This window comes from Carassius carassius, chromosome 6 (genome assembly GCF_963082965.1).
Source record: "Carassius carassius chromosome 6, fCarCar2.1, whole genome shotgun sequence".
Taxonomy (NCBI): domain Eukaryota; kingdom Metazoa; phylum Chordata; class Actinopteri; order Cypriniformes; family Cyprinidae; genus Carassius; species Carassius carassius.
The window spans coordinates 32967493-32982770 of NC_081760.1; the positions used below are offsets into that span (position 1 = coordinate 32967493).

The following is a 15278-nucleotide window of genomic DNA, read 5'->3' on the forward strand; positions in this document are numbered from 1 at the left end:
GAGATGTAAAATGAAATGCACTTGAAGAACAGTTGATTATAAAATGTCATAAATATTAAAATTTGAACAAAGAGAGCACATTAGACACCATTTGCTGAAATGCATCTGCAAAGTTTATTGACAAGTCATATTTGAATCAGACATAACAAAGCTTCATAAACTGATCACAGACTTAAAGAAGAAAACAAATCTGAACATGGATTTGAGTCAAAAACTGAATGCCACAATAAGCTGAGACATTTCTCGTGACTAAATCACTACTGACCTCATGGACTCTATGAATCAATGATTCAATTAACAGCCCTTGAATGAACCCTGGGAAATAGGAATCATACCTTTTTGATTCAATATTAGATTGGTCCCACTGTGAGTAATGAGTGAACAAAGCACACTGGAAACAACAATTACAAGAATGAAGAAAAGCAATTCCAATCATTTTTTTAAACCTCTATACTGTTTATACATTAAGATAAAACATTTTTTGACCACAGTTTAAAAAATATTCTGATTTGATCAACATTGAAATTGAAATTATGTATGGTTGGGCTGATAATTTATGCAATCCCTGATCCCGTTTGTGGTTACTTCACAAAACATCAAAACTTATTTTTTTCCTGAAACAAAATTATTGGCCAGTGTGCGAATATGGCTGTTTTCATTATATCTAGAGCTTTGATTCAAAATAATTCAGAAACAGGAAAGCTAAATAAAGTAAATGAGATCCGATTCACACATCGCAGTCTACACGCGGTTCATAAATAAAGTACATTACAGGGTCGACAACAATCAAAAGTGAATCCATCGGTTAAGGACAGAAACACAATGAAAAACTCATACATTAAAAAACTGGGTGGAAAGAAAAATACATTTGGGGGAATTTTTATGATCTTTTAAAGTGACTGAAATTTACAGAAAAAGTGCAAAGAGTTTTTTATATGAAAAACTTCGGTCACCTTGTCTTTCAAAAATCTTAATGAAAGCTCTAAACACAAATATTGGGCCTTAAGGACATTTTCAGAATTGCAGGAACTTTTAGCAAGCTCAGTTCGATAGAACAACCATAAATAGACACCTCAGCACAAAATATGTTGCCAATCATAAAACACCTGATATCAAAGGGAGAGTTCATAATCGTTCCCGACAAAAGCTGGTTCTGATTGTTTCCTGTGAAGCCCCTGATGGGTGTACTGCTCAGTTCAGCATGTTGGGTAAAAGAAAACCAGCACAAAATTCAAGAAATACACTTCCGTATAAACCACAGAAGACTGACAAGCAAACTCTACAATCATACTTTTTTCGGTCCAATAATAATAATAATAATAATAATAATAAAAAAAATAGGTAAAAACAAAGACAAAGCTATAGCAACACCTCAGATACAGTTATTCTAATAGGTTCCTCTAATTAACATAAATTAACATTCAAAAGTGAATCACCACTCCAAACAATAGAGTAAATCTGAACTGATCAAGAGTGACAGGACATTTTCTCGACATGGTGTTAGCATTGCCTGAAGGAGAGCTGGCTAATACTAATAGCAGCATGAATTTAAGCGCCAGTCATCACGATTGCTTTACACAAGCTAACTGGCTAATAATGAACAATATTAGCCTGCAGTCCATTGTAGTTCACCGAAATTGCTTTTGAGCCACTTTAACATCCACGCGCACACACAAATGCACATAATCATGTCATCTTTTGCTTATTTACTGTAAATTGTACAATGTAACCTTTTTTAAAAAAAACTGAGACTTTTCCAGCTGTTGATGTGGATCATAGATTGTGTGGGATTTTGAAGTGACGTTTGTAGGGGATCTAGAACCAAGAATTAAACCTGCTCCTTCTATTCACTGACCTCATTATTATTATTATTATTGTTATTATTATTATTAAATTAAAGGTACTATACATACTACTCTAAACACAATTTCGACTATATACCAGTATTAATATTATTATTATTATTATCATTATTATTTTTTTAGTATGCAGACTACACATCTCAATGGACTTTTTTTTTTTGAGGGAATATTTGCTTAATTTTTATGAATAATGTCAATGCAAATATTAAATGTTTAATTGTCATGAAAACAAAATGCAATTTCTTTATGTATTTATTTTATTTTTGAGGTGAAATATGACTATATATGGCTTTGTGACATTCATCTATGCATTCCACCTTCACAATATAAAACTATATTAACCTTATCAATCTCTCAGTGAGATAAGGATAGTTCACCTCTCAATGTTCCTGTCTCCTAGAACATCCATTCAACTATGTTTTACAGTTACAGGACTATCTATACCTTAAATTGTCCTTAAATAAATTTGAGAAGCATTTTGGACGCAGTAAATAAGAAATTGATAACCTTTTTGACCCTGCTTTTTTTTTTTCTCAGCACCAACAGTAACACTGAGCCAGCCTTTTTTCCAAACATATTCCATTTTAATCAATTTGCTATTTGATCAGTGGCCTGCACTCACTTTTATCCCTATACACACCATTTTTGGCCTACAGAAACTGTCGGCGGTGGGGAGCTGGGAGAAATATGGATTAAATGGGCAAATCAAATATCCTCTCAGCACAAATGACTCTTTCATTGGTTAATGCCTCAAGGCTGTTTTCCTTCTTTCTAGATTTCGCTCTCCATGGCAACATTGCAATTGTTTTCACATAAAACCCAGAGTGTGCATGTTCCGATCAACAGTCAAGAACAAGTTCACAGTAAATCAAGGTTTGATTAGGCCAACATGATTTAGGGTCGTGAGTTGAGGTGCTCTATTTAACCGCACTTCTCTGTGACGATTACATTACTCAGCACCATTTGATCAATTACGATTTCCAATATTAATGTTCTTTAAATGAGTTGTTATATAATTGTATATGTGTATATCTACCACGAAACATTGGTTAATCATTCCTGTTTATTGTTTTAACAAATTATATCTCTTTAATACTACCACAATGTCCTGCTTTTAGAACGCACGCATAAGCGAAATTATAGAGGACCATTAGCTGACTTCACCTACTACCTGCCAAAGCTTCATATTACATTACTAAACACATGATCAAATAGTCATCAATGCACAAAGACCTTTATATGAACTCAGTTGAGAGCATGTAATAATGCAAGCTGTCAGTTACACAATTAGAATGAAATAGTGGGGTATGAAAAGCACTGTTCCTTATTATCTGTATTTCTGTCTCAGCCAAGCACAGACAAAAATTGTGAAACACTGAGACGTTTTTGTATGAATTTCAATGGTGAAAGTGCCTTAGCTGGTTTGACTAGAGAGGACAGCAGAGGGGAAAAAAAACAGACTGTAACACCCTCTATTTATTGTGAATCCAGCTTTAAAGAATATGCAGCTATGCTATTAATGTCTATTAGTCTATTATGGCTCACAGAGAAGGTAGAAGAAATGGGAGATGTGCAACTTTGATTATCTCCTGTGTCACCTGAAATGTCCTGAACTCAATGAGATACTGTCTATGATTTTTTGTTATGTCAGTTGAAAAGTCAGATGCTTCTATAAAGCAGCAACATCACTGGTTACCATAGCAACAGAGACTTGAGCATGAAATACATGAAATACCTTTGTGAATGGATGCCTGAGCCTTGAAGGTTCAAGGGTTAATAACGTCAGCGCCATGGGAACAGAGACCAATGCATTGCCAGAGAAAATCCCTGAACTGTGACACCAACCCTCTCTTGAAACAGAGATCTATTAGATATCCTTAATGGCCCTATGAGACGTGGGGTTTGGGGAGTGAGGGCCCCCCCTAAGTGCTCCGGTAGGTCTTAATAATGTCTTTGATAGCTCTCCTACAGATAGGACAGCTAGCGTTGGCCATTTTTTTGAGGCGGAGACCACAGGTGTAGCAGAGACACATGTGTCCGCAGGCGTAGATTACGGTGTCCACTGTGTTTTCATAGCAGATAGAACACTCATCCGGCCATGAGCCTGAGGCAGATGGGAAAGTGGGGGATTTAGGGAGAATGATGGGTGAGTTGGGTGTTGTTCCTGTGACAGAGGATGACAAGTAGATCCCATAAGGCTTTAAGGCAACAAAGGATGCAGCAGTACCATAAAATCTATATGAATTGTGCACAATATTCCAAGTCTTCTAAAGCCATAAGAAAGCTTTGCGTGAGAAAAAGCCGAAAACACAGTGCCATTTTTACAATAAAATCTTTAAATTATCTTCATTTCATGCTAATAAATGACAAATACTACTTAAAATAAAAAATATGCACATTTTTTTTTCCAGGAAATCCTAAAATACAATACATGTATGAAAAGACATGCAGACCTTCAGTGGAGCTACAGAAGGTAGCAGAACAGCCACGCTCATTGAGACTGGGCTCTGGACTTCCATTGCACAGGCCTGAGGGTGAAAGGGGTGAGGCAGAGGGTGAGCCAGGGCTGGACGGGTCATGAGCATCACCCAAGAAAGTGGAGCCTGAAAATACACATAGTATATAAACAGGTGAATTTGTTAACGTGATTCATTCAATTGATTTTGTAATAAATAGTGTTAAATAACTATATGTAATTGGTTCGCAGGGCCAAACTTTTGACTATGATTGTTATGGCATAAACATTTCCAGTGCAACCCTTTTTTAAACCCACTTTTAAACATTACTTCTGGCCTGTAGAACTGTGCTTACTGAGTCAGATATTGTGTAATGCCAATCAAATCAGAAATTGCAGTAAAAAGAGTTGCATGTTTTGTGTAATATATATCAGATGATCAATGAACATTGAGCATTTCAAAATGATAATTCAAGGAGCTGTAGCCTATATTAGAAACTTCAAAAAAGCTATTATTGTAACTGTCACCCTTTCTGCAGAACAATATAGTGTATAGTGTATAATGGCACAGGTGCTGCATTTGTGAATGTTATGGGGTTACTTGTTTCACAAATCTAGGTACAGTACATCGTTTTGGTTAGGAGCTTAGGATGGAATCTGAATCTGACACCTTTAAAGAGCATACTGGCCTGAGATTTGTTAACAGATCTAACACTCAGGCAACCAAACGAGAAAGTCACCTTGTGTTTTAACTAACAGACCCAATCTATACAGCTTGAATGAAATAGAACAGCAATTTGCTCAGTGAGAGATCACCATTTGGAGCATTTATTGATTTATTCACTGATCTGCAAATAAATTCAGCCTATTTACTGATTGGTTGGTCATATAGCACGTATATAGCAGCATGTAGTGAAAAATATATATTCAGTTTTTTACTAAACAGTACTTTAATGTGTATATATATATATATATATATATATATATATTACAGATGGCTCGATACCACAATTTTGGCTTCGGTACGATACCAGAATCTAATACTTCGGTATCAATACTAAATCGATACCACAGGTGACCAATAACCAGCCTCAAAAGTTAAATGAATTGAAACAGTATTATAAAAAAAATAAAATAAAAAAAACTTCTCGAAACTCTGCTGCACCAAATGTACAAACCAAAAGTATAAAAATGTTCACACAAAAAAAAAACCTACCAGGGAACATACAGTAGGTTAAATTTTGAAAAGATACTATTAAAATAGTTTAATATCTTCATATCTTGTCAGTCTTTACTCTTTATCACATGGTGCAAAAAAAAAAAAAAAAACGTATCAGCGTAACAAACCAAAAAAACTGTTATTCTAACATTAATATTAGTGTAATGGCTTTACACCATGCAGGCGGATGTAGATGCATAACAAATGTCTTTCTTTATTACTCGAGCTCCATTAAACGTGATCTCAAACTCCGTTGTCACTTTTTGCAGTTTTTTTTGTTTGGGTAGCGCACTGCCGCCTAGCGGTGAACTTCGAAACTGCAGCGCATCAAACACCGAATTGAGCTAAATTATGATATTGTACCGTTTGAAATATAATATATACCGGTATTTTTGCAGTACCGTTATACCGCGCATCCCTAATATATATATACATATTTTTTTTTTATATGGATTTTGTTACACAACATGATTAAATATGGTGTATGTGACCAATTATTGAAGGGGAGAGGATCTGTTTAAGTTCTAATAGAATTGTTAATGGAATCATTTGTTAAGTCATTAATTGGAATCTGAATCGGAACCAGATTCATTAATTTCCTAACAGTTTACACCCCTTATTCAGTTTTTATTTATTTTTTTAATGTAGTTTGTAGAGTTGAGACTGAGTTCAATTGAAGTGACCTCATTTCTACTATACTGGATCTTCTGATATATATATATATATATCTATATATATCTATATATATATATATTATATATATATATATATATATTATATATATATATATATATGTGTGTGTGTGTGTGAGAGAGAGAAGGAGAATTGGCTGAACTGAAGCTAAGCTGACCTAAAACCCATGAATACATGATCCTCTGAGGTTAATGTGTGTGTAGTGCGCATTTACTGAAGTCTATGACAATATTAGATGGGAGTCAGTGAGATTCCACAAGGTCTTGTTTTAGCTCTGTCAGTGGTTTGATTTATATGTGTGTGTTTTTTGTTCACATGTTCGCATACAGTATGTTAGTCCTACAGCGTGATACTTTATTATGATGGAGATGGGATGAGGGGTTATATATGGGGTGGAGTCAACTGAGTGTGATCCTTTGTGAGTCTGACATGCTATTCCACCTTCTTGTCATTCCACACATATACATATCATGAATCCCTTTCTCTAGGACTCAGCAACTCGCCCCCTGGATCTCAAGGGCCATGCCTCTTCAAGAGCATCTCTACTAGATTAACAGGGACACAAGAACAGCTGTCTCTCTCTAACCTCCACCCGTAGAGGGAGAGACTTAAAAAAACTATTCGAGAAAGTCAGGCCTCTCTAAAGCCTTTCTGTAATGCGTAAAATGAGTACTATGTGCCAACATGGCAGAAAGGCTTTTTTTTTTGTATTTTGAATACCAAAGGGGTACTGACTACTTGCTGACTGACAGCTTGCATGGTATAAACAGTCACATATTTCATCTGTCAAATAATGCTGTTTATGCTTAAGTAAAGGTATGAGCTGCATATGTCCTCACATATGCATAACATTTGCACTGATTTGAGAACAAGTATATTATAAATATAGGTAAAATTGTTCAAAAGACACGTATTCTCACCAGGGCTGCATTTATTTGGTCAAAAATACAGTAAAAAACTGAACATTCATATTGTGAAATATTACAATTTAAAGAAACTATTTCTTGTTTTAATATATTTTAAGTAAATTATTCCTGCCATGGCAGAGCTTAATTTCTAGCAGTAATTACCCCAGTCTTCAGTGTCACATGATTATAATATGCTAATTTGTTGTTCAAGAAACATTTCCTGTTATTATCAGTTATGAAAGCAGTTGTGTTTCTGTTTTTCTGTTGACAAATTTGACTTTTCCTGTCTCTCTTTAAACCAATCATATATAGTCTTTGTTACCATGTGAGCTCTTACTGACGTCATGGGGAAAAACATACATTGAGTGATCAATTACTGTAACTAGCAGACACCTGCAATAAACTTCTTTCTCGACCTTCTCCAGAAAGAAGTAATTATGTCTATTATATGCATGTGTTTGTGCATTTCATTTATTACCACTGGATTTAATTAAAGTGTTTGCAGGGTGGTGAAATCTAACCGACAGTCACTGTATGCATACTAACAGTCAATATTTGCATACTGAATTGCGATTCAGTCTTCTTCCTTGGATTTATTTGCATTCTGAATTGTGATTGGTCTTTCTGGCGGCTGTCTTTATTAGACATCTCTCTGGAATACTTGATTCTCCTAATCATTCATGGCATTTAGCATGATTGTATAATAACCATTGTCTATGGCAGCATATGGTAACAGGGTTATAACATACACATCTCTAGTACCATAATGTTGTCTATCTCTCTCTCTCTCTCTCTTTTTTTTTTGCAAGGTATTATTGCTATTTGGTGGCATTTTGCGAATCAAAAAGGCTATCTACTTACAGATTAGTGGTAATATATTAATTAATATTGTTATATTTATTCTCTTAATTTACCTAGCACCAAAGTCTAAAACCTAAGCTTACATAAAAGCTATTCTTTTGCAGCCTTGCAAGCTCTGTTATTTCTTTCAGGCTTCTATTTTTTCATGACTTCATTGTATATTCCCTCTGCCGTTACTGTTGAATGAGCACAATGAGACCATTTTCTAACAAGTAAATTATTAGTGATGTTTTGAACCTTGAATCTTGAAAGAACAAAAACATTAAGAGGGGAATGGGTATGAGAAATAGAGAAAAAAAGATGTAAACGAAAGAAAGGTTCTCAAATGAAGTGTAAATCACCCACTCTCCTCTTCACTTTCTCATTTACTTTCCTTTACTGCATGCTAATGAGATGGGGTGAGTGCATTGGTGGAGGGGTGGGGAATGTGCTTCCAGCAACACAGACATCTTGGAGAGTGCATACAAAGCTAACAGAGGTCACAGTCCTCCCACACAAACTCCTGTAATACTTCCTGTTTTTCAGCTGTTTGTTTTCCTTTGCACGTCCCTTGTTTAGTTCAAACTTTATTGAGAGTGTGTCATTCACAGGTGTGTGGGTGATACCTGGAGCACTGTCTGCTGTTCTGAAAGGTTACTGGAGTGTGACTTTATTTTGTTATCAACAAAATTCAAGTTTTTAAATTAATCTGTTACCAATAATAGCAAGGGCACAGTTTTTTTTTTCTTTTTTAAATCTAACTTTGTATAACAAATGTCTAAACTAAAGTTTTAAAAATTTTCTTGAACAAATGCACACCTAGTTTGAGTTGATCTCACATTCATGCGAATAATGCCACAGTTCCAGTGCAACCTACAGGTGGTCTTGGGCTCTCTACCCTATTGTGATCCCGGGTCCTCATGACAGCTTTCACATTACCACTTTTTTATATGAACCATGTCCTGTTTTGCCTGTGTGAAAGCACCTTAAGTTTATTTTTTTCTAATACACCTAGATAATATGATTCTGATTTGGCTTGCTTACCTAGAATCCTCAGCTGTGTGACAGCACCATGCAGTCCAAAAAACATCCAGAGTGGTCGTGAGTTGTCCACACACACCTGCATCCCCACATTGTTACCATTATGACTCAGAATGACTTCCCCTTCCTGTGTGACCAGAAAACCAAGGATATCGCCACTCTGCAAAGCAGTAGGCACCCTGCACACCGCCCAGAATTCCTTACGGTCAACCAGTGCTTCAGGATTGTAAGGGAGATCACTAGGGCGAAGCACTGCTGGGTCACAGGATGTCACACCGTAAGAGAGAGACCCAGATCGAGCAGGGCTGGACTTAAGGACTTTAATGAAGATGGTTTCACCAATTCGTAGTGGGCGATCTGTGAAGACCAGAGTGCGTTCTTCACGGTTGTGTTCAGATCGGGCCACAGTCTGTTCATTAAGGGTTTTGATGTGGGCACCTCGTAGCTGGTGGAAACGTAGGTCACATTCCAAGGTGTGAGGAAGCAGTGATGACTGCTGGGAGTTCATGGAATTTTGAGGAATGGGACAGGTGACGGGGGCGGGAGGGAGTCGAAGCCTGGCATCATCTTGTTGCAGGTTAAGATCGCAAAGACTGACAGACAGGCGGGAGGTGTCTGCTTCACGTCGTAATGAGGTGGATCCACGTACTGTGGTGAAGGATCGTGGGCGGAGAAGGTCTGGGGGGACGACTTCACTGTCTGTGGGACAGAAGTGGGATATGCAGTTAGCTATCAGTTGTCAGATGAACTGTTTGTATTATACAGTATGGTTTATTCAATGGTTGACTCTAGATAATCGACAACTATTGGGCAGTTAATCAGCCCTATAGATTTCACTGTCTATCATACTGAAAAAAAGGTTTAGTAAGCACCCCCCCCCCCTTCTTTTACCAAAAACATACATGCTACAGAGTTTGTTGCTATTTATTCAACAAACATAAACAACAAATTCAAAAATCTAACTTGAGTCCTTTACGCCTTTACTATTTTACATAAGAGCTAAAGTTGTTTCCAAAATGGGTGCCAGGGAGTGTCTCTTTACATTCTTTACCATTTAAACGAGTTACTCATTGGCTGCCAGGAATAGAACTTTATAGTAATGTACTAGCATATGTTGTGTAAGCACAACATACCCACTGCTCCCTGCAAGTTTGCTAAAAATAGTGCAAAATATGAATGAAATGCTGTGCTAGCAAAGTGTTTAGTAGTACACCGAATTTAATTCCCCACTCCTAGTAGCCTAAAATAGCGTATTACAGTAGTTTAGGGGTAGGCTAACTTAGTTTATCATAGCTCAGCGCTCAGACCAGCTGAAGACTGTTGTTCCTCCTTTTTTGTTCCACTTATCACTAAGGCACTGAAATACTTGCATAGTAGAGCTAGGGTACATATGTAAATGAAAAAAGGTTAAGTGAAATACATTATAATGGACTCCAATAGTTTGGACATGGGTGCAGGCTGAGTGAAGCTGCTAAAACTTTATAAACCCTATTTTTGCGAGGATCTTGAGCAAGTTTGAGCTTGAATGCATTTATCACAACAGAGTCTGTAGACCACTGTGGCGAGTGGGGCGGGGCCGAGGGACGTGGGAACAAGGAGGGAGGTGTCACTGATTTCCCAATCATTGCCGGCCTTCCTCCTTGTTCCCACGTCCCTCGGCCCCGCCCCACTCACCACAACCACCATTGTTAATGCTTTGCAATTATGCAAATATATATATATGCATGGGTATATGTAGAAGTTAACAGAAATAGTTTAAATGTAATGTTCATTTTCCTTTCATGTTGTCTATTACAATAATGTTAACGCATAGGATCCGTTTCGCTCCTTTTGCTTATGATCGCATTGTCTGATTTTGATATTTTGGATATATACATTTTCTGTTTGTCAGCACTCTGAATCCCATCATCAGCTCTCAAATGATTTTAAGATCTAGCTGAGATAGATTTGCACACAGAAAATCTGCCTGCTGTAGTCTGTGTTAATTAGTGTAATATTAAACACTCCTAAGGAGAACGAGGGGAATTTTTAAAGAAAAGATGGAGCCCATTTAAACTTGTTAGATTTATTTATGGACAAGACGAAGAAGAAGAAAAAAAAATCACTGGAGATAATGCAGACTTAATTTAAATAGAAGCTGCATATTTCAAAAAATCTAGTTGCAATTTTAAAAACAAATGTAGTATCTTTCTGGTAGCCTTTTGAATATCTTTAAAGATAAATTCATCCAGTAACTAAAATGAAAATGATTTACTTTTCTTTATGTTAATCCAAACCGACTTCCTTTCTTCTAAAGATACGGATTATGAAGAATGTTCACACTGCTTGTTTTCCATTTAACAAAAGTATATGTCCAGGTGCTGTCAAGATCTTTGCCCTCTGCTATACTGTAGCTTACAGATTTTATTGTTGATCACAAAGGAATTGGTGTTAAGGACTGATGAAATGCTTTTAAGATCCCTTAAAAAAAAAAACACACAGCTTATCCAATTGTTTATCCCAGGGTTCTCAACCCTGGTCCTCGAGATCCACTGCTCCAACCTTCATCAAACTTAACTGCCAGTAACTTTCTAGTGATCCTGAAGACCTTGATTAGCTTGTTCAGGTGTGTTTGATTGGAGTTATAAACCCATGGTTTATCCATTATTAATGGTTCAGACCATTCCTGGTCCTAGAGTATGCCCAACTCTGCACATGTTGTATGTCTCCTAAATAATTTTTCATTTGTGGATGGACTGCCACTTTAAATTCACAGTTAAAATGGACACACAGCTGAACCCAATCAGTTGGATCAGCCAGAGAAGTGGGTAATGACATCACCACAGCAGGTCTGGCTGGAGTGTGTTTCTTAGATCGGGCTCATTAGAGTAAAGACATACTGTAAATAGGATTAATTCAGGCTTCAGTGTCCCACACTGCCCTAGACCTGGAAGCAATGATGCAAGCCTAGAATATAGTTTGAACAAACATGATGCTTCTTTCTAGATCAATCACATAACAGAAGTAAAAATAAAGTCAGCTTGCAGTAACACATAACATGGTCTATAGGATGGCTGAGTTCTTGAGCCTAGTTGTCAATGCAGTTTTTATATAGCTGAGACACAAATTGTCTTTGTCAATCATGACAGAACTTCTGATAAAGCTGGCTTATATCTGTCTACTTTGACCATTCGTCAACAGACTCTTCAAAAAAAGCTGTTAGAACGCTTGAAGGTTTGCTTACAGTTTCCATTATATATTCTCCATTTTGGCAAACAAGTGAGTGCTAATTAATCAATAGACTCGCTGAACCACTCTGAGGGAGCACAAACATTGACAGCACGCTTGGAATGGAAAGCTTAAAGGAAAGGAGATGGGAAAAACCAAGGGAGGGGCAAAGACGAGCATTTGTGCCAAGATGTCTGTGACCGGTGGCAGCTGTTGCCCCTCTAATTACCCTGCACCTGCTTAGCTGCCAATGCTCACATTTCCTTTTGTCTTAATGGCAGCTTTCTCACAAGCCCCGGCTATTCTACAATATGACTGGCTGGGACCAGAACGTAATCTCTTTGAAAATATAAATCTCTATAAAAAAAAAAAGACCTCAATACAGGCTTGCACATTAATGCCCAATTTTAGTGATGGGACGCAGCTGCACTGACCAAAAGCAAACACCTATTTTGATAATCCTTTTTTGTCTAAGATGCTTTTTTTATTTCGCACCTGTTGGGCTAAACACAAAAGGCAGTAGAAAATAGGCAGATGAGGTTTCTGATAAACAAAAAACGCGGCTCTTGGTTTAGTCAGAAAGAGCCTGGATGGGAATGAAATGACCAAAAATGGAAGTGCATGTTTTTGCTTTTTTACTTTGAGGCACTGTATAAGGTTGTTCTTATCAGTTTTTCATTTTGCTTTTTATTGTTGTTTTATCTACAAGTAACGGTCTCTTTTTGTGTATAAAATTTTCCCATTTTAATGAAAGGAAAATTTTTGTTCTGTCTCAAAGCAAGATTGTATCCTAGGTTGTCAGACGGTCAATGTGAACAAAAAACTAGGAAGAGAGTGGGGCTCGTATGGCAGTGTGATGCTAATGCATATGGTACATGTAAGTGTGTGTGTGTGTGTGTGTGTGTGTTTGAGAGAAACAGTAGGGGGAGACGGGAGAGGTTTCAGTACAGCCTGTTGGCTCTATGCATGCTTGGCTGTTGGGTCTCTTTGTTTGGAATAATGGCCACACAGGCAACACGTGGACCTATTGAGAAATGATCTCTGGGTCACGAACCTCCTTCCCTGAGGTCATTTCTCACTTTCTTTTTCTGAAACACACGCATACACAGCCAAGTACGCTCAGAAAGCCACAAAAGACCCTCCGTGTGGCTCATATCCAAATTTTAGTCAGGCAAACCATGGTTTCCTTGCCTCATGTCTCAGCGCTAGTCAGCACGGAATCCAAATTGACCCATTTTATTTTTATAATATACGGTCTTGGTCTTATTGTGAATGATTAATTGGTGAAGCTTATTCGGAAGAAACACACATTTTGTCCTGATAATCTTTGATCCCATTTTTAGCATTGATTTCTTTTTTTTCTTTTTTTTTTTACACACACAAAAAGTAAAATGGTTAGGTTGATGATCAACCCATTATGTTATTATCCTCTATGTTGTTGTTTTTTGTACCCCACCCATTTAATTTAACCCAGCAGATGGGAGACATACTGAAATTTTGCACCAGCAAACATGAGAAGGTCCTAAATACGTGGATGTTTATCTAGCAGTCTATAAACTGATGTTTGCCCATAACTCCCTCAAAGAGGCCCTGAAGAGCTCTGCCTATATATAAGACAGCCACACCTTATCTCAGCAGCACTGTCCATGTTTGGATGTCCCGAGGCCTTGGCATGAGCAAAATGAAGGAAAAGGGGTGTTCTAAGTTTGGAGAAGGGATACAAGGACACTTAACAGCAGGAAAAAGGAAGGTGTCCTGTTTTGTGATGGGTCGCTTTCCCGCCACCTTAAGCATTCTTCACAGAATTTCCTGTGTAGGTTCGAGAATCTGACCTCCTGACAAACAGTTCATTACAATTTTTTTTTTCCCTCTTTGGACTCAAAGCATAAATACAGTCAAACAACCAAATGCTGCAACATCTGTTGTTCTAATTTCTTTACTTTGTTCCACTTCAAAGCAGTTGGGCAGCCAAACAAATGCAATTTACTATTGTTAATACCCATTATGTGAGCTAGCACTGAAACAACCCATCAGTTTCGCTAATTGACTCTTTCTGGCCGAATTGGTTAAATAGTCCATATTTAAGATATTATTTTTGAAGGATTATGTACTCAGCAGGGGACTTTCAACTAGGGATATCATGGCCCACCATAGTCAAGTTAAACTTGCACCTCAATCAAATAAATAATGAGGATTAGATTTGAAAATGAAAAATAAAGAAGTGGTCCAAGTGGGTCGAAACAGGAGAAAACCCTATTTATTAAACAACATTCCAGCCTCAATGCATTTCCAAATGCCTCAAGGGATGTTTTCATTTCACCAATAAATTCTAGAACCCTGGAAAACTATACCACACTAACAAGGTTCAAGGAACATACTAAAAAGAAGACAGTTGTGGAATAACCTCCAAGCTGAAGGGGCGATAAAGAGTTTTGAAGAGCGAATATTCAGGAGAAAGGGAAGTTGGACAGGTAGGAGTCGTAGTGTGTGAGTGTGGGTGCTTCTCAATATCCCTACTCGTCTCCTCGCTCCTCCGTCCTCCATCCTATGACCCGGAAACCGATCGAACACAGCCATCTTGAAGGACATCTCAATTCTCTAATTGCACCACGAGGAGACGAGGATCGAGGAGGGAGGAGGCTTCATGAGGAGAGATGAGCGAGGATACACAGGTGTATCCTATGCGGAAGTATTTTATCGACTTAACGTGACGCACGTATAAATTCTCCTCCCCCTTCACATCTGTTGTAACAATTTTTATTTATATTTTACCTTTTCACTTCAAATAAACCATGCATGTCCTATATTTCAAACAGGGCATCTTGCTTTATTAATATTTATTATGAATGTCTTAATTAACAAACTTTAACAACATAAGGGCAGATCCCTTTAATTACAGCTGATGACACTTTGAAGTAACGCTGAAGGGAGCGAGGATAAATCATTTCACTTGATTCAAGTCCTCCATCCTCACGTCTTTTCCTTGCGTCCTTCCCTCGCATCCTGAAAGGGTGGAGCTAAGACACGAGGAAAGGAAGCGAGGAAAGGAAACG

At 37.5% G+C, this 15278-nt stretch overlaps 1 protein-coding gene across 2 annotated transcripts in view; it reads right to left on the reverse strand.

The window, feature by feature from the left end:
• Positions 1-90: 90 nt before the first annotated feature.
• Positions 91-15278, reverse strand: part of LOC132142690 (E3 ubiquitin-protein ligase NEURL1-like) — a 54189-nt gene continuing 39001 nt past the window's right edge. For both annotated transcript variants that reach the window (XM_059552749.1, XM_059552750.1), the window contains exons 4-6: positions 9022-9717; positions 4316-4465; positions 91-4026 (exon numbers count right to left, since the gene is read on the reverse strand). In XM_059552749.1, the coding sequence (XP_059408732.1) occupies positions 3785-4026; positions 4316-4465; positions 9022-9717 (1088 nt within the window). In that variant the 3' untranslated portion in view covers positions 91-3784. The remainder of the gene's footprint in view (positions 4027-4315; positions 4466-9021; positions 9718-15278) is intronic.